General features: G+C 56.9%; 2 protein-coding genes across 19 annotated transcripts in view; one reads left to right on the forward strand and one right to left on the reverse strand.

Annotated features, from left to right (window-relative positions):
- The window catches only part of DNM1 (dynamin 1), a 45,185-nt gene extending 39,707 nt beyond the window's left edge, over window positions 1-5,478 (forward strand). For 2 of the 13 annotated variants that reach the window (XM_036854262.1, XM_036854261.1), the window contains exons 20-23: window positions 183-424; window positions 794-1,009; window positions 3,235-3,271; window positions 4,211-5,478. In XM_036854262.1, coding sequence (XP_036710157.1) covers window positions 183-424; window positions 794-1,009; window positions 3,235-3,256 — 480 coding nt within the window. In that variant the 3' untranslated portion in view covers window positions 3,257-3,271; window positions 4,211-5,478. The remainder of the gene's footprint in view (window positions 1-182; window positions 425-793; window positions 1,010-3,234; window positions 3,272-4,210) is intronic. The other 11 variants (XM_036854256.1, XM_036854255.1, XM_036854259.1 and 8 more) reach the window with 9 other exon arrangements.
- Window positions 5,479-6,105: 627 nt separating this feature from the next.
- GOLGA2 (golgin A2) lies at window positions 6,106-22,111 on the reverse strand. 6 transcript variants are annotated; one of them, XM_036854250.1, is made up of 27 exons: window positions 21,963-22,111; window positions 20,534-20,656; window positions 19,504-19,584; window positions 16,521-16,637; window positions 16,203-16,246; window positions 16,038-16,101; window positions 15,563-15,622; window positions 15,279-15,359; window positions 14,444-14,482; window positions 14,107-14,169; window positions 13,927-14,020; window positions 13,721-13,827; window positions 12,673-12,731; window positions 12,229-12,370; window positions 11,390-11,476; window positions 11,175-11,282; window positions 10,873-10,960; window positions 10,095-10,432; window positions 9,679-9,792; window positions 8,722-8,946; window positions 8,564-8,639; window positions 8,263-8,351; window positions 7,784-8,002; window positions 7,591-7,693; window positions 7,389-7,495; window positions 7,165-7,315; window positions 6,106-7,079 (listed from the first exon to the last, which is right to left on the reverse strand). In XM_036854250.1, exons 1-27 carry the CDS (start codon window positions 22,041-22,043, stop codon window positions 6,862-6,864), a joined length of 3,078 nt encoding a protein of 1,025 aa, XP_036710145.1. In that variant the 5' UTR covers window positions 22,044-22,111; the 3' UTR covers window positions 6,106-6,861. The 6 variants fall into 6 exon arrangements, with proteins under 6 accessions (XP_036710145.1, XP_036710144.1, XP_036710148.1 ...); XM_036854249.1 differs by having other exon boundaries at window positions 8,263-8,354; XM_036854253.1 differs by lacking the exon at window positions 19,504-19,584.
- Between the last annotated feature and the right edge of the window lie 30 nt (window positions 22,112-22,141).

The raw sequence follows: 22,141 nt of genomic DNA on the forward strand, positions 1-22,141 counted from the left end.
TCACTTTTCTTCTCTGGACCATCTGAGAAAAAGGGCAAGCGGGGAGGCGGGGAAGCAAGGGAGATCTCTGAGTTTAGGCAGTGGCAGAACCGCATCCCCGAGTTAGTAGGGCCCGGCGGGGATTGGTACAAATTGGTACAGGCGTCAGGTCCCAGCCCTCTCCTCTCTTTGCCCGCCCGCAGACCAAGGAATTCATCTTCTCGGAGCTGCTGGCCAACCTGTACTCGTGCGGGGACCAGAACACACTGATGGAGGAGTCGGCCGAGCAGGCGCAGCGGCGCGACGAGATGCTGCGCATGTACCACGCACTGAAAGAGGCGCTCAGCATCATCGGCGACATCAACACGACCACTGTCAGCACGCCCATGCCCCCGCCCGTGGACGACTCCTGGCTGCAGGTGCAGAGCGTACCGGCTGGACGCAGGTACCAGGGCCGGCTCCCACGGCCCCAAAGCCCCCCAGCCCGGGGCCCGCTGGAAGAGGGCCGGGACCGGGCAGTGGCGCGCCGGCGTCACCGGGATGGCTCCCACCTGGAGCGAGGGGCGGGCCTTAGAGATGGGCGGGGCTTATCGCGGGGCGGGGCTTGCCTGGAGAGCTGGCTGCCGGGAGGGGTGGAGCTGGAACATTGGAGCCTCTGGGGGCGGGCTTAAACTCCGGCGAAAACCTAAGGCGCGGAGGGGCGGGGCTTGCGCGCATGGGCGTGGCCGGCACCCAGCTGGGGGCGAGGCCTCACGGTGGGGCGGAGCCGCTCATCTCTCTCCCCTCCTTGTCCTTCGGTCCCTGTCGCCCGCAGGTCACCCACGTCCAGCCCCACACCGCAGCGCCGAGCCCCCGCAGTGCCCCCAGCCCGGCCCGGGTCGCGGGGCCCTGCTCCTGGGCCTCCGCCTGCTGGGTCCGCCCTAGGGGGGGCGCCCCCCGTGCCCTCCAGGCCGGGGGCTTCCCCTGACCCCTTCGGTCCTCCCCCCCAGGTGCCCTCGCGCCCCAACCGCGCCCCGCCCGGGGTCCCCAGGTGAGTAGGGGCTGAAAGCGGCGGCAGAGACCGCCGGGCGGGCGTGGCCGGGAGGGAGGTGGGGCCGGATTCCGGAGCATCGGTCCAGGTCGCCAGAGCCGGCCCTCTCCGTCCAGGTCACTTGGACCGTGGGTGCCAGAGCCACCGGGGGTGTGGCCGAGGGCTGGCGGAGCCTGACCCCAGGGAGCGCTGAGTTCCGCAGGTGGTCGTTTCTGGGGAGGGGGCCGTGGGGCTTCCCACCTGCCCTCTTCTTTCCAGCACTTGCATGGCGCTTCCCTCCTTTTTCACTCTCTCTCTCTTCCACGCGTTGCCTCCCTTCTCCTTTCCCCTTCTAGCCGCTCTCCTCCGTTCTCCATTCCGTCCTCTACTTCTGTCTCCCAGCTCCTAGTGAGCCTACCTCAGGTCTGAGGATCTGAACCCAAATCCTCTCTGGATGGGTAGATTTTATTCACTTACACTCAGGGCTACCCTGGTGCCCGCACTTCCCAGTCCTGACTCTTTGGACCTGTCCCCGAGGGTTGTGACTGTGTGACCAGCAAGGTGTGTGATGTGTGCGTGGGCGTGCACACGGATGTGAGAGTGTAAGAATGGCACCCAGGCATGCGGTAGGACGTGGAGCAGCTGGGAAAGGGGCCTGGGAGCCATGGGACAGCCTGATTGCTTTCTTCCTTCCCCTTGCCTCCGGCCCTACCTGGCCTGGACCAATGTGGTGTGTGTGGCGGCAGGAGTGGGTGGAGGCTGCCCCATTCCCAGAAATCTCCAGGGAAAAGGGTTCTACTTCATCCCTTGCCTTTGCCTTCTTGATCCATGACCTTCTTTCAAGGAAGCTCACTCTGATATTTAACTCAGTCTGCCCTGTTTCCACTGGCCATGTTCTCTGAGGAAGAACACATCAGACCAATAATATCCATTTATGTTTCCAGATGGCTGGAGGGTAGGGCCATGGGTCTAACCTCCATGAACCTACAGTGAAGCAGAGATGGGGCTTGCTCTTTGGTGACCTAACGGCCAAGGCAGATGGGGTAAAGCAGGCAGCATGGTGTTGGTCAGGGGCACTGGACTGGAGTGGGCCTTTAGGCGAGTCACTTTCCCTTCCAGGGCCTCAGTTTCCCTTCTACCAAATGATATTTAACATTCTGCCTTTCTCCCAGGTTGGTGTGGGGATCAGGGGAGACAGTGGCTATAGGGATGCCACATTAACTGCAAAAGTGGCTATAGGAACTATTTGCTAACTTCCAATGTGAGTTCAGATTCTTAAGGGTATTTGACATGCCCAGGCCTGTGCTGAGGTGTGACATGAGAACTGTAAGATTTAGCACCTGCTCTGACTCTAGTCTGGCTGACACATGGGAAGTCACAGCCTCAGAGGAGAGAGCAGTCTGGGGAGCTTCAAGGCAGCTTGACTTCAGTGAGATCCCAGGGCTGATGGAGATAAGGCTCAGGTGGTGAGGAGTCAGGAGGGCGTTTGGGTAAGGAGCAGCAAGTGGGCAAAGGTTTAGTGTGGAATGCATTGAGAGCTGCTGGCCAGAGCAGAGTGCAGGTAGAATGAGGAAGAATAAGAAAACGTTGCCCTGGAGACTTCCCTGGAGGTTCCAGTGGTTAAGATTCTGCACTTCCACTGCCGGGGGCATGGGTTCGATCCCTAGTCAGGGAGCTAAGATCCTGCGTGCCGCGCAGCACGGCCAAAAAAAAGAAAAAAAAGTTTGCCCTGGGTAAGGTGGGGCAGGTTGGAGAACCTTCAAAGTCCACAGAAGAGGCTGACTTGTTGGGACTCAGTGCTGTGAGCAGTAGGGAGCCATGGAAGGCTCTTGGGTGGAGACATGACAGCTGGACCCTAAGAAAGCAAGACCTGTCTCTCCTGGAGCAATGCAGGTGGCCCTCTGAGCACACCAGGCACGAGTGTGCAGGGAGCTGGTGCAAATGCCTCCTGTGTGCGGGCGAGCTTCTGTGTTGTGACTCCGCCCCCGCGTGTGCTTCAGTGTGCCAAGTGGCTGCATGCCCCAGATCGGTGCTGCACGTGCCCGCCAGCGGGGTTGCTGGGCATTGGGGGGTGGGGTGTATGCGTGTTGTTTGTGGGCATGTGTGTCAGCGTGTGCATGCGGGGCCGTGGGGCCTCACCGCATGTGTGTGCACGCCCGGGCGTGTGCGTGTGCGTGTCCCCCCACCCCCAGGCCCGCCCCGTCCGTGAACGTGAACTGCCACGTTGATTTCGTGCTGTCTTTCAGAATCACTATCAGTGACCCCTGAGGAGCGTCAGCCACGGTAGGTACAGGCCTCTCCGCCCGCTGCATGAACCGGTGTGTCTGCCCCCTGCCGCACCAGCTCCACACTGCAGGGCGAACCTGGGACCTCAGAGGCAGGCCCCCTCCCTCTCCCTTCTGCAGCTCCAGACTTATTCTTTCCTCTTTCTGTCCTCGCTGCCAGCTGGCTCTCTCACCTCCCTTCTCAGCGAGCCTCGGGACTCAGTGCCACTGCCCAAGACCTCCATGGCTGAGCCTGGGGAGGTCTTGGGACAGGCTCCGCACCCAAGCTGGCAAACCTGGGTGCTCTCTGGAGGCATCAGAAAGAGCGCAGAGCTCATGGTTCATGGTGTTAGGGGCAGGGAGCTTGGCGGGGGTGTGTGTGTAGGGCTGGACTCAGGCATCCAGAGGCCTTGGCATCTCACCCTGGGGTGCCACACTCATTCCCCGGTCTGAGCCCTGCTGCTGGGGCAGGGCAGCCAGCTCCCAGCCTGGGAGCTCTGGAAACCGAATCCACGATAGGGCAGAGGAAGTCAAAGTCCCACCTCCTTTATCGAGCCAGCAAGCGAGCAGCAGCTGGGGGTGAAGGCTCTGGTTATTTGATGATTTGGGAAAGCCTGAGTGTCCCCCCCACCATCAGCCCAGAGCACAGTTCACAGGCCAGGCAGGTCACACAGCCCCCTCCCCTGCCTCCACGGTACTGTCACTCCTGCTGGTGCAGTTTTGAAGGCAGCGTCCTCAGCCCCAGGTGGAGCACCGTAGCCAGACCGCAGGCCCATCCACCTGGGCCTGTTGCTCCTAGGGGTGACCTCCACTTTTCCACTAAGGGGATGACAGTGTCTGCGGACCTGGGCAAGCCAGCTTCTCTGAGTTCCGCCCCAGCTGGGCCCCCAAACTCGCCCAGCGAACCTGCCTGCCACTCTGCACCTGCGCTGACTCTTGCTCTTCTGCTTTTCCCCAGCAGGAAGGGCCCAGCCTCACCTACACGACCTGCGGTCCCCCGACCAGCTGAGGCTCCCCTCTTAGACTTATAAGCCTGTGGCCACTGGCATCCGGCCGCCTGCCCTCCCTGCCCCCCCAGGGTCCCTTTAGAGGACTCGTGGGCTTTCTGCCCACCCAGAGGGGCCTCTAGTGCTCCCTCCAGCCATTCCGTTAGCTTTGCCCTCCTGGTTCAAACAGTGTTCTTTCTCCTGTCTTTCTCCATGAGGCCTGGTGGCTGTCACATGGGGCTCACGGCCCCATACTCCCTGAGGCTAGGGATGGCCCTGCGCCAGTGGGTTGAAAGACAGGGGTCCAGAGAAGAGGGAAGCCAGAGGGGGCCGAGCACGTGTCTGGAGCTGTGGGTGCACTGCCTGGTGGTGTGTGAGAGACCAGCGTGTGTGGAGGGGTGGGCGCTGCCCCAGCCTTTACCCCAGACCCCCATGAGGCTCTGGCCCCTGCCCATCTCCTGCCCTTCTACCTTCCCTTTCTCGTCTCTCTTCTCTATTCCAGAACCCTTGCCCACACCTGGGTCTTCTGCCCCTGCCCTCCTCTCCCCTGACTGCCGGGCTAGGCTGCCCTTGCCTTACCAGCTCTCTCCCCCTTTTCTCTCTCCCGTTCTCTCTTTGCTTTCTCTCCAACTGCCAGCCGATCGGGTCAGGCAAGTCCATCCCGACCTGAGAGCCCCAGGCCCCCCTTCGACCTCTAACCAGATCCCTCCTATTCCTCGGAGACCTCCCTTTCCAAGCCTGCCTGGACGGCTGTTCTGTGACTTGACAGTGGCTACCCAGCCCCAGAGCTTCCCCTTCATCTGTGACTTAGTCTGTTGTGGTGAGCTGACACATCCAGGCGTGACGTTGGTGAAACTTGTGCCCCTCTGCGGTCTTGCTCCTGCCCAGTTCTATAAATATCTATAAATACTCATATATATATATACACACACATATATGGCCAAACCTCACCTCTAGTGTCGGGATTCAATCACCATGCTGTCCTTGAGGAGTCTTGTGGCCCAACTACACAGGAACGCTGTCACCCTGACAACCCCCTCCAAAGCGTGCCACCTCCGATGAGCCCCCCTGTCGTACCCAGCCTGTGGACAGCCAGCCCCCCTCTGCCACCCTCCCGTCCCTACCCCCCCCCTCGAACACGGGGGTGCTGTACTGGCAGCTGTGTGGTTCTCTGACCACTACCAGTCTTGCTGTCTCTTGGCTGAGAATAAAACCCATTTCTGGATGATGGGGAACAGCGTGTCCTCTGTGGCCTGTGTTCTCTGTGGCGCTCAGGGAGAGGTAAAGGTTTAAACATTGGGGTGAGGGATGGGGAAGGGCCCAGCTATTGCTAGGGTGCTGTAAGATGTGGAGAAAAAAGCCCCATCCTTTCCGAGGCCTCCTGGGAAAGCACCTGGAGTCAGCGGATCCTCGTCCTGTGAAACCTGCTCTGGCCACTAGGGGGCCCGGAGGGAGGACTGTGAGGTGCTGGCCAGGCAGGCACTGTGGAAGGACACGTAGGACAGGCCAGCAGAGGGGCAGGGGGATGGAATGGAAAACACCTGGACCAGAAGTCAGCACTCAGGGTGCTGTGGCACCCTGCTTTCCCTCCCTGGGATTAGATCTGACTTCTGAGTCTCTCCGCCATTAAGGCAAGACTGCCCCGAGAGCCCCGCGGCAGTCCCCCTGGGAACCCCCAGTCTTCACCAGGCAGCATGCAGGTGACAGGCCTTGGAAGATCTCTAACAGCCTGGTTGGATGTGCTCAGACACACTGGGGACCAGCACAACCAGAAGCTTGCCCTCTGCTGGCAGGAGCCGCTCCCTGTTCAGTGCTTACGGCACAGGACCCAGTGACGGAAGAAAAAGCAACACGCAAGGACAAGCAGTATGGCTAAATTCATTTATTCTGAAATAAAAAGTGAAACAAGTGAAACAGGAGTCGAATCACCCGGGCAAAAACCCGTCCCCGCCTCCACCTTCTCTCTCCGTCCTACACTATCAATAAATAATTTTCCCCAGCCCCAAATATTTAATAGAAGGTCCTCCCCATTTACCAGCGCCAACCTCCACTGTGATACAGGGGGGCTTCCCTACCTCCAGAATATACAAAATGTTACACAGTTACAGTATAAACACTGGGAGGGAGCCCACCCCGCCACCCCGCCACCCCGCCACCAGCTTATGTCCTTGCCTGGCCTCGGTTTGCCCAACCTGCCCAAGGCCTGTGAGAGTGCTGCCCAGTTGTCTGGCTGGGCGAGACTTTGTGCCCCAAAGTGCCTCTGAATAGAGGATGCATGAGCCCCTCTGAATGCAGGACTGCTTGGTGGTGGTGACGAGACGAGCAGGGAGCCCCTGCTCCCCAAGAACGGCAGCCTCTTAAATAAACAACCTTTATTGAGCCTCCGGCTCTTCGTTTTTCTGGAACTATTAACAGCCCAGAGATCAAGACACAGCCCTGGCCAAGATGGCAAGGGGTCTGCACCTATTTGTCTCCCCCCATTAGACAGGGGGCTATACCCCTTTTCAGGGGTTTTTTTAGGGATGAAGGGGTGCCAGGAAGGAGGGACGGGGCAGCAGGTACGGGTAAGGGCAGAGCGCCCCCGGCCCCAGGTCTCTGGTCTTTGCCCGCTAGTGTCGGGCAGTTAGACCACCATGATCTTCACTTCATCGTTCTCGTCAGCCTGGTAGAAGAAGGGGATGCAGGGGTTGCTGCCCAAGACTGAGCGCTCCTGGGGGTTCTGGATCTCGCGCAGCAGTTGCATGATCTGCTGCGCAGTGGGGTTCTCAGGGGTTGTCTGGCCCCGCAGGGCTTCCCCCTGGGTGGGGTCCACGTTGTCCTCGAGGCTCACCTCACGGAGACCTTTGTAGAGAGAGAGGCAGGGCTCGGAGTGGTGTGCCAGCTCTCCCCTGCCCGCCCGCCGGTCCTCCCCGAGGGCGCTACTCACCACCCTTGTCAGCAGCACCGGGCTCCTGGGGGGCTGGGGGCGCTGTAGTGGGCTCACCAGCAGGGTTCTGGGCAGCCAGGAACTTGCCATACCATTCATTTCGCTCGCCCACCAGGCGTAATACCAGTTCCCGGAGCTCCAGCAGCTTCACCTGGAGGGAGAGGCGCTCAGCACCCGCACCCCACCCCACCCCCGCCCGCAGAGATGGTCACAAGGACCCCTACCTTCATTTCCTCCTTGTCCTGAGCCAGGCGGCTGATGTACTCCTCCTTCTCCTGGTGCCGCGCCTTCAGCACCGCCCTCTGACTCTGATAAAGGGCGATGTACTCTCCTGCGGGGAGCGGGGAGGGCCAACAGGGCTCAGGTGCGGCGCTGCCCTGATCCAGCCCGCGGCCCCCCACCCCGGGCCCTAGCCTCCCCACTCACCAATAGTGTCTGTCTCTCCGGACAGCTGGATACAGCGATGCTCCAGCTCCTCTACCCGCTCCTTCAGATCCACTTTCTCCTGCATGAGCGCTGTAAAACGGCCCTGAAGCCAGAACAGCAGGGTCAGGGCTCGGCAGCGACATGACCGCAGGCCCCCACCCTTCCTGGACCCCACTGGGGGCAACTCACTCACCTGCAGCTTGTCCATGGCCACCTGGAGGGCCTGGTGGGTCTCCGCAGGCACACTGTCCGCCCCGATCCCGGAGGCCGGGGCCTCCTTCTCCGCCCCGTCCTGGGCCGGGGCTGCCAGGTGAGCCAGGCGCCGGCAGCGCAGCTTTTCCTCCTTCAGCTGCCCGCGCAGCCGGGCCTGCTCTTCCTCAGCACTGGCTAAGGCCGAGTTAAAAAATGCCACCTGCGGGCAAGAGGTGTGCGCATGCTTTTGTGCGGGATACTCAGGACCAGCGAGGGGCGGGGGGCAGAGAGATGCTCCCCGTCTCGGGGTCTTAGTGGGCAGGCCTGTGGTTCAAGGATGACATGGCATCTGACTATGGCTCCCAGGCGAGCTTGGGGGTCCAGAGAAGTCCGAAGGAGGGAAACCGCAAAGAGCGTCAGAGCGGAACCACAGAGGGAGGTGGGAAGCAAGACAGGCAAGGAACGGAGAGGTCGGCTCACCAGCAGCTCTCGGCTATCGAGCTCCTCCGGCACGCTCAGCTTCGGCCGGGGAGCCTCCTCCTCCTTCTCCTCACCGTCCAGTCCGTCTCCTGCTGGGGACAGATGGAGGGTCCTGAGACAACCCGACAAGGCAGGTGGAGCAGGCCGGGAAGAGAGCGTGCGGCCCAGCTCTGCCCCGCACCTCACTCGCTGCAGGAAGAGGATTCGCTGTCCTAAAGGTCTCTCCTAACTCAGTTCCACGCTGCTACACGTCCCCCTGCTCCTCAGGCTGGGTGTTCTCCCTCCGGGCCGTCCTACTTACCTTCCCCAGGCACAGCCATGAGGTTCAGCTGGGCTTGTAGCTGCTGGTTCTGCTGGTTGGCTGCTTCCAGGCGCTCCTAAGGGGCCAGGAAAGAAAGTGAGGAGGGACACAGGTTGCAGGCTTTCCCCGTCAGGGGCCCAGCACTCCGACGCCCTCACCTGGGTCTCCTGTAACTCCTGGTGGGCCATCTGGACCGCCACCTTGCCCTGGACTTCCTCGTGCTGCAGCTGGTCCACGAGCTGGGTCTGCAGCAGCGCCTGCTTCTGCAGCACCTCCTTCTCAGAGGCCAGCTGCTGATAGGCTGCCACGTACTGCTGCAGGTGGCTCAGGTACTGGTCCCGCTGCCGCTGCAGATCCTGAGCCTCCTGGCTCTTCACCTCCACCTGCGGGAAGACCCTGGGGGTGAGGGCAGGCGGTGGCTTGCTTCCGCAGTCTGAGCCCAGAGACTGGGGAGGTTGGGCACAGACCCCTCTGCCTGAGGCAGGCACCGCGAGGCTCTGCTGGCTGCCCAGAGCCCCATGCCGCCTTCACCCAGCCCTCATAACAAGCTTCTTTCTATCTTAACTTGAGGCCGCAGACGGGTGGAAAAGCAGAGCTCCAGCCAACATCTGTGAGGTGCACACTGAATGCCTAAGGCTTTACATGCATGATTCTCTAATCTCCAACACCTCTAGGAGGAAAATAATAACCCTTTTTTTTTTTTTTTCTATTTTTTTGGCAGCTCCACACCATCATGCAGGATCTTAGTTCCCCGACCAGGGATCTAACCCGCACCACCTGCAGCGGAGTCTCAACCACTGGACCGCCAGGGAAGTCCCGCTAACCTTTTAAGATAAGGAAACTGAGGCTTAGAGATGCGAGGGCTGAATCCAGGGCTGAACCCAAGGAGCTGGCCACCGTACACCCTCTCTTCCCCTCTAATTAGGGGCTCGATGCCTCTAGCGGGGACAACGACCTATGGCCCAGGGCTACTCAACTCTGAAAGTCAGAGGCCAGGGGGCAACAAGCAGTCACAGGCTCTGAAGGACTCTGGGGTCACCTGTCCTGGCCCCAGGTCCCTCACTCCCCAGAGGCTGATGCCTGTCTCCTAGCCCTTCCACTGGGGCAGCGGTTACCGTCTCCTTCAGCTCTCCTAGCTTCTCCTGCAGCTGGCCCAGCTTCTTGGCCAGCTCCTTCTTGATGTGCTGCTCCGACTGCAGCGTGCTGGTTGTCTCCATGTTCTCATTGGACTGCACAGAGAGAAGCAATCAGCCGCCACCCAATGCAGCTGGAGACCCCAGAACTTGGTGTCCGCCTCCCACAGCTCAGGGAAGGGTGGAGGCAGGTAGGAAAGTCTGCCCCTTTCCCCCACAACCCTCCGAGCAGGGCTCTCCGGCTCACAGCGTGCCTTCGTGGGTACCATTTCACAAAAGGTCCATATCACCCATTTTACAGGTGGGAAAACCAAGGCCCCAGACAGGTTAAGTGCCTCACCCCGCCCCAAAGGACTTGGCCAGGGAGGAGGGCAGGCTGGCCGGGTAGGGCTGCGCACCAGCCTGACGAATCCGTTCTGCAGTTCAGCCAGCTGCTCCTTGAGCTCGCGGTTCTGGGAGAGCGCGCGGCTGATGGTGGTGCGGTCGCTCTGCATGCTCTCCAGAATCTGCTTGCGCTCCTCTGCCTGCTCCTCCCAGCACCTGGCTGCCTGCTCCAGCTCCAGCAGCCGCTGCTCCTGCTCCTGGTTCAGGCGACTCAGACTTTCGTTGTCCTTCACCTGCGTCTGCAGCTGCTGTGCCAGGCTCTGCAGTTCCTTCTGTAGCTGTTCGGCCTCCGCCTGCAGCCGTTGTTCTACCTCCGAGGGCCCGGCTGGGGGCTCCTGAGGCGGAGGCACAGCTGAGAAAGGGAGCACACCGTCAGGGCCTCTCGCCTCTGCAGTCTCCAAAAACCGGGATCGAACCCGTGCCCCCATGCAGCGGAAGCACAGAGCCTCAACCACTGGACCGCCAGGGAAGTCCCTCCAAAACACCCTCTTCTTGGTCCACAGCTTCTGATTCAGCCTCCTTGCCCCAAATCTTGGCTTCCTGGCTCAATCTTTCAACACACGTTCAAACAGAGTTCCTTACATCTTTATGCTCAAGACAACAGTGGGCACTTCACCCCTTTTTTTGCAGATGGGGACCCTGAGGCTCAGGGAAATTGCAAGACTTGCCAACTCCTGGGACAGACCTCTTTCCTTTGGCCACGGTGCCCTTCCACCCACTAACCTCCATTCTCAGCCGCCCTCACCAGCCCCGACACCAAACCTGCTCCCAGATCCCCTGGCCCCGGCTTACCGATCTTGGTCCTCAGTTTGGCCAAACTGGTCTCCAGCTCCTGCACCTGACTCATGCTGCACTCTTTTTCTTCCCTCAACTTGCCCATCTGCCCAAAGCATGGGTGGGGGGGTGGGGGGAGAGCACAAAGAGGGAGGCAGTGGGGGTCAAGGCCGGGCAACCACCTCCCTCTCCACCCCCGCCCTCTAGATACACCCTTCCACCTCTGGCTGCACACAGCAAGTGACGTGATTCCTATTTCACAGATGCCCAGGAAGACCAAGTGACCTGTCTAAGGAGCGGGGTGGAAGGTCACCTCTCACCTGCTCCAGCATCTGCTGCATCTTCTGCTGCCAAACGGCATTCTCTTCTTTCATATTCACCACATACTGGTCTCTCTCTGCCTGCAGCTGCTTCAGAGAATCCTTCAGCTGCGAGAGTGGGCACAGAAGTTACCACGGGCTGTCATGGGGCCTCGCCTGCTCCCGGTCACCTGGGGTCATCCTCCTCCCGCACCCCCCTCTCTGCACAATCTCACCTGCTCCACGTGGGTCTCCAGCTGTGCCTGCTCTTCCAGGGCCTGCTGTAACTGCTGGCTGCTGTCAGGGGTAGGTTGACTAGAAAACTGGATGGTGAAAAATGAGGTTGGATCTGGGAAGCCCAGGCTGTTCCATGCAATGCCCCCCAAAAGGTCAATGTACAACTCAAGGTTGTCCTCATGCTATTAGAACCAGGTCCACAGGCTTTATTTTTACTAAATACTCATTGCTCCCCAACCACCCCAATCCAGTGTGTATCCTTCTGGACCCTTTTCCACACATATGCAAACATGTTTAATTAATGCACAGTGCAGTTGTGCTGTCACAGGGTGGTATCATATACGGTTCTGCAATTTAATTTCACTTTGCTGCAAACAAGATATACTTAATTTTTGTAATGGTTACACAGTAGTCCAATATATGAACATGGCATACTTTAACCACACCCTTACTGATGGCAGAAAGGCAGAGAATCACTGTGCACGCAGGAAAACTAAAGAGGAGGCTCTCTGAGACTTGAGCACCCTGTCTACCTGGAGGCTTGGCCCCGAGAGGAAGGGAGCGGACTCATGCGCTAGCCTTATAACTGTCATCCATAAAACAATGGTTTTCAACCAGGATGCTTTAAAAATAAAAATTAAAAAGGCCTATCCCTGAGATTCTGATTCCAGAGGTCTGGGCAAGGCCCCAATTTTTCTCCTATCTCTAGAGGAGTCTAAGGCAGGACCAGAACAAGGATCCAAATTTTCTGGCTCCTGGCCGGAGGCCACCCACAATGACCCTAAGAAGCCCTGGCCCCGCCAGGTGGGGCCCGCACTCCCTGGGGCTCCAGCCCCACCTGCTGCAGCAGCAGCTCGGACATCTCCATCTTCTTCTGCAGCTCCTCCATCCCCAGCTGCATGGCCGCCTTCTCTTTCGCCATGACCCGCAGCTTCTCCTCCAGCTCCGAGGTCTGCTGCTTCAGGTCTTCGTTGCTTTTGCTGTGACCGGCGGTAGTGGAGGGAGACGTGAGTAAAGAACAGAAAGGGTCGCTCCGGTGACCAGCCCACTACCTTTGCCGCAGAACCACAAAACAGTCTCTTTGGAAGGGACCCCAGGATCAAGAGTCACAAGTGGCAGGCCACAGAGAGGACATGAGTTGCCTGAGGCCACAGCAGGAGTCGGTGGCACAGCTGGGACAGCAGAGCCTGGCTCTGCACGCATGCAAACCTGTACCAGCTCCTCACCCCGCTCCCTTGGCTCCCCCCCACCTCCCAGCCCTCCCCCACTATCCCCATCCTACTTGTTCTTGTATAACTGCAGTCTGAGGGCATCTCGCTCTTTGGTTAATTCTTTGTTGTACTGCAAACACAGAGAGGCGAGGTCAGGAGAAGGGAGGTGGAAGATGCAGACAGACAGCAGCAACAGGAACGACTCCCAGCAACACGGCCTCACCTGGTGTCAGGCTTTATATTTTTTCAAAGCACTTCCAAGCTCATGTTCTCATTTGGTTTTAATAAGAACTCGGGAAGGGTGGAAAAGGCAGGCGGAGAGCTCTAACCCGGGGGAGGCCCGGGGACAGCAGATAACACTGCCCTGCCATCATTCTCACTGTTATCAGCCCCACGTCTGAACCTTTCCTGAACACTCTCTCAGCCAACATTCCCGTTTCAAACTCACAAGCACCCTGGGAGGCAGTTACTATTACTATCTCCATTTTACGGGTGAACAACACGGAGCATTAGAGGTTAAGTGGCTCGCCTAACATCACTTAGAGCTGGGATTCTTGAACCACGTTCTCTCCCCGGGGTGCGAGCACAGATGTGATGGGGGGATTAAATTGTATTGTAATCTCTTGTTCATTTTTTGAATGGATGATACACTCACATAGCCCCTAACTCAGAAGGTACCAAAGTGACATTTCTCTCAGCCATCCTGTTCCTCTCCCCTGGGTTTTTATGAATCCTTTCCGACCTGTCTTATATATATTTCACACACGTACTTCTCTCTCTTAGTGTGGTAACGGACTAAAAATACTGTTCTGAACCTTCACAGCCCGAACACCTAGCACTTGGGCCAGAGCCCACAGCCAGTAAAGGGCAAGGCTGGCGCTCTGGCTCTGGGCTCTGCATCCAGCGCTCGCTCTAGACAGTACTCCCCACTCCCCCAATAACTCGCCATGGCAACCAACTCACGCCCGGGTTGCTTCTCACAATCACACAACTTTAAAGCAGCAAGAAACGGCCAGTGCTGCTTTCTGGGGAGCAAGTCACTCCATCCTGCCGAAGGGACCTTTAGGCTCACCCCACACACACACCACCTCCAGCGGATGGGCAGACTGCTGGGCTCACCCTATCGGCCTGCTTCTGCTGCGTGGAGACGGCAGACAGCGTCCGTTCCAGCTCTCCCACACGCTGCCTGGACGACTGCAGGCGATGAGCAAGGTCCTCCGACTCCCCTGAAATGACAGCATGAGAAGGGAAGCCCAAAGAAGGAATCCCGCTGAAGGCCAGCCAGTGTGCCCGGCCGAGGGGTGAAAGGGTGCCTAGATTCCCACCTGCTCTCTGCCTGGCTGCCTGTTGGGTGTGAGCCAGAGCTGTCTGTAATTCCGTCTTCTCGGACACCAGAATGCCTATGGTCTGAATGTGGACCTTTGGGAGAAAGGCCAAACAAGTGCTAAAAGCACAAAAGCAATGTTTCCTGGGGGCCATGAGGGACCCTGGTTCAGCCCACTCACCTGCAGCTGTTCTCTCAGAGCCCCTTGTTCCTTCACGAGCTTCTTCGCAAATTCCTTCTTCTCCTGCAGGAAAAGAGAAGAAACAGCTCTTACTGGTAGGCAGAGGTGAAACAGCAAAGGATATAGCCCCCAGAATGTCATCACTGGCCCAGGACAGGCCCACCGATGAGAACAGATAATCAGCCACCCCGGGAGTAGGGGACGGGCGGGGAGGGGCAGGGGGTAGGCCCCCTCTTTCTCCAGGCTGCCAGCAGGCAAGAGGAGAATGGGCCTCTACATCTGAATCCTCCCCCAAACCCATCAGCCACGGGAGGAGCAGACAAAGAAATCACGTTACTTTTTCCAGTCGATCCAAAGTTTCCTGGTTCTCTTGTTTCTGTGGGGAGAGTCATAGGAAGGTGACTGAGATTGTCCCCCGTTCCCACGATCCTCAGACCAAGGAGGAGGGACGGTCAGGGGCCAGGAATGGGTTAGAAAGGGAGAGTTCATGGGGACATGAACGGACGAACGCTTCTCAAGCTAAGAGACTTTGGGTCTTGGGAAGTTTTGCTCACGGCTACAGTAGCGAGAGTCTGGATCTGATTCCCTTGAAGGGACAATGACATAAACCTCTAGAAATGGAGTCTGAGAAGGTCAGACCACCCTCTGCCAGCTCACGATCTGGAAGGGGGCATTCACTCAAGGAATGTTTCCTGAGCACACACTGCAGGCCAGGTTCTGTTCTTAAGAGCACAGATATGGGAACGAAAAGGACCTTTAAATCTTTGATTTTTTGAGCTTAAAGGGACCTTGGACACCCTCTAATTCTACCTCCTCAGGAAACTAAAGCCCAGAGAGGACAGTTGACTTGTCCAAGGTCAAAGTCGGAACAAATCAGGGGCTGAGTCAGGGCTGGGACACACCAGTCAAGCTAGTGCTCCCCCTACAGGCAACAGACCCAGGGCAAGCGTGGGGAGGACTCAAGCAGGGGTCTCTGGAGAACAGAGTAGGCAAAGAGGGCAGCCACAGAGACAGCCATGCTGCATGCCGTGCTCCGGGGTCCCTCCAGCTGAGACCTAGGCCCCCCGGCACCCCAGCACCAGGGGTCCCCAGCCCCTTTCTTCAGAGCCCCAAGGTGAGACTGGGGCCCCAGATTGGCAGCGTGGAATCTGGGGACAACACTGGACTCTTACCAATTGCTCTATCTTGCTACTGAGTTGTGTGTTTGTTAGATTGCTGGAGTCCAGGGCTACTGATAGTTCTTGGTACCGGCTCTGAGGCGCATGCAGAGAGGAGGAGGAGGAGGAGTTGGAGGAGGCGGGGGAGAGAGGTAGAGAGAGCAATCATTAGGGTTGGGGGGTGTCTGGGCTGTCTCAGCTGGCAGTGGGGCACCCAGCCCCCGCTGTGGGAGGAGGGAGGTGGGGGCAGGTGGTGGCTGGCCTGCAGGGTCACTGGGCCATGGTGCAGGCCCCCTTACCTCCAGATTCTTTATGTCAGTACAGGATGCTAGATCCTCCCCGTTGATGTAAGATGGAGACTAGGAGAGATGAAAGGGTTCACATGGAAACGTGATCTATCCCCCTCAAGGCCTAAGCCCTCCAACATCTTCCCCATCAACTGGCAACATTTCCTTTTCTGCCTAACTTGCCACACCCCCTTAACCCCTCCCTGTGCCAACTTCTCTTCATTCTTAATTCCCCCTTGTCCCCCACCTCCCAAGCAGCTCTCATCTGCAGGATAAAATGATGTAACCAATCTCATGGTCCAACCCCTTCATTTGGACAGCGTCAAAGAGGAGACTCAGAGAAGTAATGACTAGCTAAACATTATCCAGCCAAGCTGCCTGGTCCCAGGACCTCCCCTTCCTCTTGGGAAACTCTGCCTCGGTTTCTTTCCGTCATATTTTCCTTCCCTCTATAGCCCACTCCGGGCTCCAATTTTGGGGGTGGTACCTCGGACACAAGACCGTTGAGCTGCTGAGATAGCTGTCGCAGGCTCTCGGTGGATGAGAAAGATCTGGGGATGAACACAGCAGTCAGGGGTGCAGGAGGCTCGATGGGAAAGAGGGGGTCATGGGCAGTGGCCTAGGGACCGCTGGCCCCGTGGGAGACACTCACGTGCTTTCATCAATGGGACTAGGATCACGGTCAGCATCACGGTTCTGTTTGGAAAGAAACGTATGAATCGGTCATTCAGTTTCCAGTAAGAACCACCCACGGGCGCCAAGCTCATTCCAACCGCTTTCCGTCCGCCCGCACCGTAAGGAGAACCTGCTTTCTCCTGGTGTGGTGCCTCCCCCACCCCAGTCCTCAGGAAGGGCGCCTCGCTCTAGGAGCCAAGCTACCTGAAGAAAGGGGAAGAGGCTCCACGGTAGGTGGAGGAGGAGGGGGTGAGCATAGCGTGGGGCAGCAGGCCAAGGGGGAAGAGGCACAAACCTGAGTTGATGCCATGCTAGTGACACGGGGGGGACTAGCACAGGGGGAAGGGACACCGCCAGGTGACACGGTGTCATCAGCAGACGGTGTAACAGGAGCGGCGCGGTCTTTGGGCGCCTGTCACAGAACAGAGCAGGGGGTTAGGGGGACAGGCAGGGCAAAAGTCGCCTCACTGCCATGAACGCAGGGGTGCAGAGCGGGTAGGACAAGTGTTGCTGCAGTCAGAGTGACAGTCACGCATGCTGGGAGCCACTCTGGGGGGTGGCTACGGCTCGCACAGACCTCGGGCCGGTCTGCAGCCTTCCGGGGCTGCACAGCCTCCTTCGAGAACACGAGGGCCTTGTTCTCCCTGGAGCTCAGCTCCCTGGCTGACCTACGGCAGCTACAGCAGGTGGAAGGAAGGTGTGCCAAGTCAGGGAGAAGCAGGCCCTGCTCTTCCAGAAAGCCAGTCTGTGCCCAGAGGGCCCCTCTCCCGGGGCCCCACGCTGGGCAGAGGGTGGCAGTGATGAAGGAGCAGAGCGATCTGCCTCTTTCTTCTTGTTCTCCCTTCCTTCCTTCCCTCCTTCCTGCAACTCCTGGTGTGTCTCCATGACTCAGGCCTTTTCTGGGAAAGAAGCTGCCCAACGAGAAGGCTCTCCCTGCTCTTAGAGATAAAAAGAAAACCATGGCCACCACCCATCCCAACCTCCTGGCTCCAAAACACCTACCCAACCAAGAAACAGCTGAGAAACCAGAGGTAAGACGTCTACCCTTTGACTCTTGTCATCCTGGAGAACAATCGTGGGATTGAGGGCCAGGAGCCATGGAGAAGTTCTCTCTTGGCCCAAATGGATCCACTTGCTTGACCAGAGCCCCACTCGGCCTCTCTCCAGGCTCAGGCCTGACACTTAGTCCAAGCCTCTGGCTCGAGGGATCTAATGTTCAATAGGTGAGATGGGGAAGAGGGCCGATAAGCCAAAGCTTGACGAGGGAAGAGCACCGGGGAGCCAAGGCCCGGCCAACGAAGCTGAGTCTGGAAGGAAGAGGCTGCACCTCTCTTGGGGGAAAGGGCTGCCTGTTCTCTGGAGCCTCAGCCCTGGCCTCTGAAAACCCAAATCTACTGCTCTCCTTAGAGCAAGCACCGCAGAGCCTGGGGAGCTAAAGATGAATCAAGCTGTTTGCTTGGTGACTGTCCCCACTGTGACCTTTGATGCCAGAACCTGGTGTTGCCTTGTCAACCTGGCCTACTGAATCTAATAGGTAAGAGCAGGGGTTCAGCAGCTGGCTAGGCATGAGACTTCGGGGGAGGGGAGCACACTCTTAGCCACGGGCCCTGGCGAGCCCTGGGTCCCTCCTGGCCTCTTGGGTGCCCACGGATCCCTAGCATTAGAAACAAGAAAGCTCAGAAGGGGAAAAAAGTCTTTTTCTGAGGACTTAAATATACTTAATATGACTATCTTGTGAGCAACCAAGTTACTTCATAATTTTGAGTCATATAGCTAAGTATGGAATTTTAAAAACATTGCCCACTCCCCTCCAATGTCCCATTCCATTAAAAAAAACCTTTTTTTTTCTATCCATTAGTCCTCAGTTCTGGAAATGCCATCAGCTCTGCCCAGGATACTGCAATCACAGGCCTGCACTACTAGAGCAGAAAACTTAAGTGAGAAACAGTTATTGATATAGAGAGGATTTTAGAACGACAAGAAGGGAATATGGGGATCTGGGTCTTCATTTCCAGGACGGCAGAAGGATGCGGGCCCAGGGCCTTGGAACAAGAGTACAGATGCACAGCTTCGGGACTCCTGTAGGCCTGCACTCCACTCCCCGCGCCACCCAGCATCTCCTCTGAGCCAACAAGGTGAGTCACAGCACCTGGACAGACCCGACCGACTGGGCATGAGCAGTCCTAATGATTGAAAGACTCTCTAACCCCAGCCAACAGTTCCCTGTCCCAGGCCCTCTCCCCCTGCCCATCTCCAGCAGGACCTGGCCCCCTTCCAGCCCTACTCCTCTAGCCTGGCAGATGTCCCCCGAGGAAGTTAATTAAGGAGGAAGTGCCAACATCATGTCTGGAGGAGGTCATCTCCTAGTCCAGGGGCACCCCAGGCTCCCCGCCTTTCTGGAAAGTTCTCTGTGAGCTCATAACCCTGGCTGTTACCTGTATTACACCCTCTGCCTGGGACTCCCATTTTCCCTACTCTCAATGTGGATGACTGCTACCCACCTCTAATCTTCAAACCGGCCTCAAATGCCACCCCCTCCAGCCTCGAGTCCATTTAGAACCAACCTCTGCCTTGTCGAGCATTTGGAATGTTGCCATATTCCAAATGTTTCTTTCATCTGTTTTCTACAGCCCCTACCACATGCCTCTGCTTTCAAGGGCCCACTGAATACGGTTAAACGTCCAGTTAATTTTTAAAAGAGAAGAGGAGCAGAATGTCCTGATCACTCATGTGTTTGGTTAACCTCACACCCCTTACAGATAGTTTCATTGAAAAAAATAACCTCAGTCCTTGTGACTATAATGCAAACTCCTTTTCTCTCAACCCTACATTCCCTACTGCCAAACCAAAATGAACTGATCAACTCAAAAAAAAAATCACAAACTACTTTGTGGTCTATTGGTCTTTTGGGGTCAGATGCCCAGGGGCCAAGACTTGAAGGTTTGGTTTTATTTAACCTCTCCTAGTTTGATAGCACCACGGACATTCAAACTGGAGGCTCAAAGAGCCCAAATCCCACACACCTGCTCTGGAAGCTATTCCCAAGTTACCTTTAACCTCCAAGGAGCATCCCACCTTCTCCAAGACGATAAAAGATGGGGGGTCGGGGGGGAACCCAATCAACCAAGCAGGTGAAAAAGCAGACATGAACAGGCCCAGGGTTAATGACAGCAACATAAAATAAGCCAGAGGCAAAGTATCCCCCAAACCAGAGAAGCCTCAGGGCATGCAGAGCTGGGAGGGAGCAAGCCAGAGAGGGGGTCTCGGCACTGCCTCACCTTCCACTTGTCCAATGGGGGGATCGCTACCCCATTGGAGCGGTTAAGGTCGGACACCAGCACCTTCAGAATGTCCTGAATCTATAGGAGGCGAAAAGGGAAAAACAAGGGCAGGGAGAGAAAGAGAAAAGTGGCTTAGAGAGGCAAGAGAGTCAGGGAAGGAAGAAGAGATGGGTTCAGGGCAATGGAATGCTGGAGAAGAGAGAAAGGGATCAATACCACAGCCTGTGCCATTTTCCAAACAGCCACTTGCTGCCTTGCCAGAGGCAGAAATCAAGGTAAACAGATGGAAAAGTCCCTGGAACAATGCAGTCACATAGCTCCTTAGGCGAACAATGCAGCTCTTAATAGCTTCTTAGACCCTCAGGCCCAGACTTTTAAAAACCAGACTTCAGAACAAGGGTCCACTCGAGCAAAGCGGGCTACAGCTAAAAAAATAAGTCTGAAAGACAATGATCTGATCCAACAGTGTCATCTTACAGATGAGGAAACTGAGGCCCAGGGGACAAAGTGATTTTCTTGACATCACCCAGCAAGCTGGTGGCAAAGATGGCCTTGAAACTCAGATGATCTCCTAATCCAAGGGCCTGGGACTCTCCTCACCACACCCTGGGGTTCTGTTGGTGCCTCTAAATGGAGAGCCTGAGGACAAGAGGCTGTTCTCACTGCCTGGTTTCCCACTGAGGCTGGGGCTGAGGAAGATCACCAGAGCAGTAAGTCAAATAGCAACTACTCTTTACTGAACGTTTACCCTGCACCAGGCCCTGTATTAGGGGATTGTTATAAAAACAACAACAATCTCATTTAAACTTCAAAAGTGTAAGACAGTATTACCCCAGTTTTACCAGTGTGGAACCAGAGACCCAACGAGCTTAAACAATTTGCCCTAAACCATATCCCCAACAGAGGGAGAGGTAGAATTCAAACCCAAACTTCTTAGCCAATATCTGACATTTCTTCCACAATCTTAACCACTACCCTCTCCTGCTGTCCCTTGAGCACCCCATCCCCGGAAGGTGGCAATACTCACATCCTCAGGCGAGGGACAACCACCAGAAGTGGTTGTCTCCGGGCTACTGCCATTCTTGATCTTTCTTTTTTTCTTAGCTCCTGCAGGAACACCAGGGCTGTTCTTCTGCTGATACTCCCTTAACTGCAAAAAGGAAAAGCAGTGAGGCTCATGAGAACTAGAAGCCCCCTATATTCACATCCTACTTTACAGTTTACAAGAAGCAGAGGTGGAAAAGTAAACATTTAATCAGACATCAGGGTCCTTTCTTACACCTCTGTTAGAGCTGCACACCACTGCTTCTCAAACTTTTACATCAGTGTATCCTAATGGCAGAAGGCAGTGAAGGCACACAACCCTAGTGAATCTGGGAACGTAACAGAAAGAGGACAACCCAAACACCATTTCGGAGAGAAGTCTATTATAATCTTACAAATCTATGCAAATGTCATCCCTAAGCACATTAATATAAAAGGCTTTTTCTCTCTCAAGAGAATCAAGCAAAACTGATGCTCCAGTCCCATGTTTATCCTGTGGCACTCAGGGCACCCCATGTTGAGATGATGATTTGGGAAAGATTCCCAGCTGTGAAGTTCAGTTTCACGCGATCTGTTCCACAGAGGATAAGCAGATCTCACTCCAAAGGAGCACTGAATGACGGGCACTCTGGTCTCAGAATCATAGTGAATTAGAGTGTAAGGTAGAAGATTCAGATTAAAACTGTGAAAGTCTCTCTGGATAGAAACCTGGGAGAAAACCAAACTAAGCAAAGCACATTCTCCCCACTGCCACCCAGAGATATTGTCAATGTTTCGAGATCACTGGTGAAGTGTAGGCTTTTTACGCTATCAACACCAAAGGATGGGGTACAGTCTAGAGTGAGGGAGCCTGAAACCCAGGTGGGACCTAAGTCCCATAGTCCCGAGTCCCCTTCAAGCTGGAAATTTGTGCTGCGACCAGAGAAACCGGAAAGGATGTGAAAACACAGGGGGACTGGGTCGTAAGGTCAAACACCGGGCTCGTGGCGGTAATGACAGTTCAGAGGGGGATTATGACGTAACTACATTTCACTCCTCCCTACCGATGCCCGAGTCGCCGTTTCGCGGTGGGGGAGGGGAACGCAAGGCCAGGACCGAGGTCCTTGGATACCGGGACCCTAGGGAGCCCAGGGAGCCCAAGAGGTCCGGTTCTGGGCGGCAGGAGGCGAGGGCCGAGCCTGGTGCGGGAAGCCCCCGGGGTCACCGGCCCAAAGTCACCCAGGAGTGACGAGCGAGGGCGGGGGCTGGGCTGCCGGGGGGCGGGACTGGCTGAGAATACTTTTTGGGGGGGCGCCAAGGGGCGCCGAGAGGCTCGCCCCGTGTGCCTCGGAGGCAGCACAGACTCTGGCCATAACCCGGCCGTCGGAGGGGTCTCGGGCTGGGTCAAGGAGCCGCGACCCCGCACGTTTTACCTTTTTCTTGGCCGCAGCCAATTTGCTCTGTCGGGTTTCTTCCGACATCCCGGGACGGGGCGGGGGAAGGGGGGGCCACATCAGCAAGATCCCGGCAACCACTGCGGAATTGCTTCCGGCAGCCACCGCGCCGCTGTGAGACGAAGCCGTAAAAGGAGGGACCAGGGCGGTACTAGGCC

The sequence above is a fragment of the Balaenoptera musculus genome, chromosome 6 (genome assembly GCF_009873245.2).
Source record: "Balaenoptera musculus isolate JJ_BM4_2016_0621 chromosome 6, mBalMus1.pri.v3, whole genome shotgun sequence".
In the NCBI taxonomy this organism is placed as follows: Eukaryota; Metazoa; Chordata; class Mammalia; order Artiodactyla; family Balaenopteridae; genus Balaenoptera; species Balaenoptera musculus.

Bases quoted from the DNA above. Each gene is read 5' to 3' on its own strand.
- GOLGA2 (XM_036854249.1), bottom strand. From the start codon at position 22,043: ATGTGGCCCCCCCTTCCCCCGCCCCGTCCCGGGATGTCGGAAGAAACC. The intron at 16,638-19,503 runs GTGAGGCAGTGC...GTTCTGTGACAG, and splicing joins CCCCATTGGACAAGTGGAAG to GCGCCCAAAGACCGCGCCGC. The intron at 8,947-9,678 runs GTAACCGCTGCC...GTCTTCCCGCAG, and splicing joins TAGGAGAGCTGAAGGAGACG to GTGGAGGTGAAGAGCCAGGA.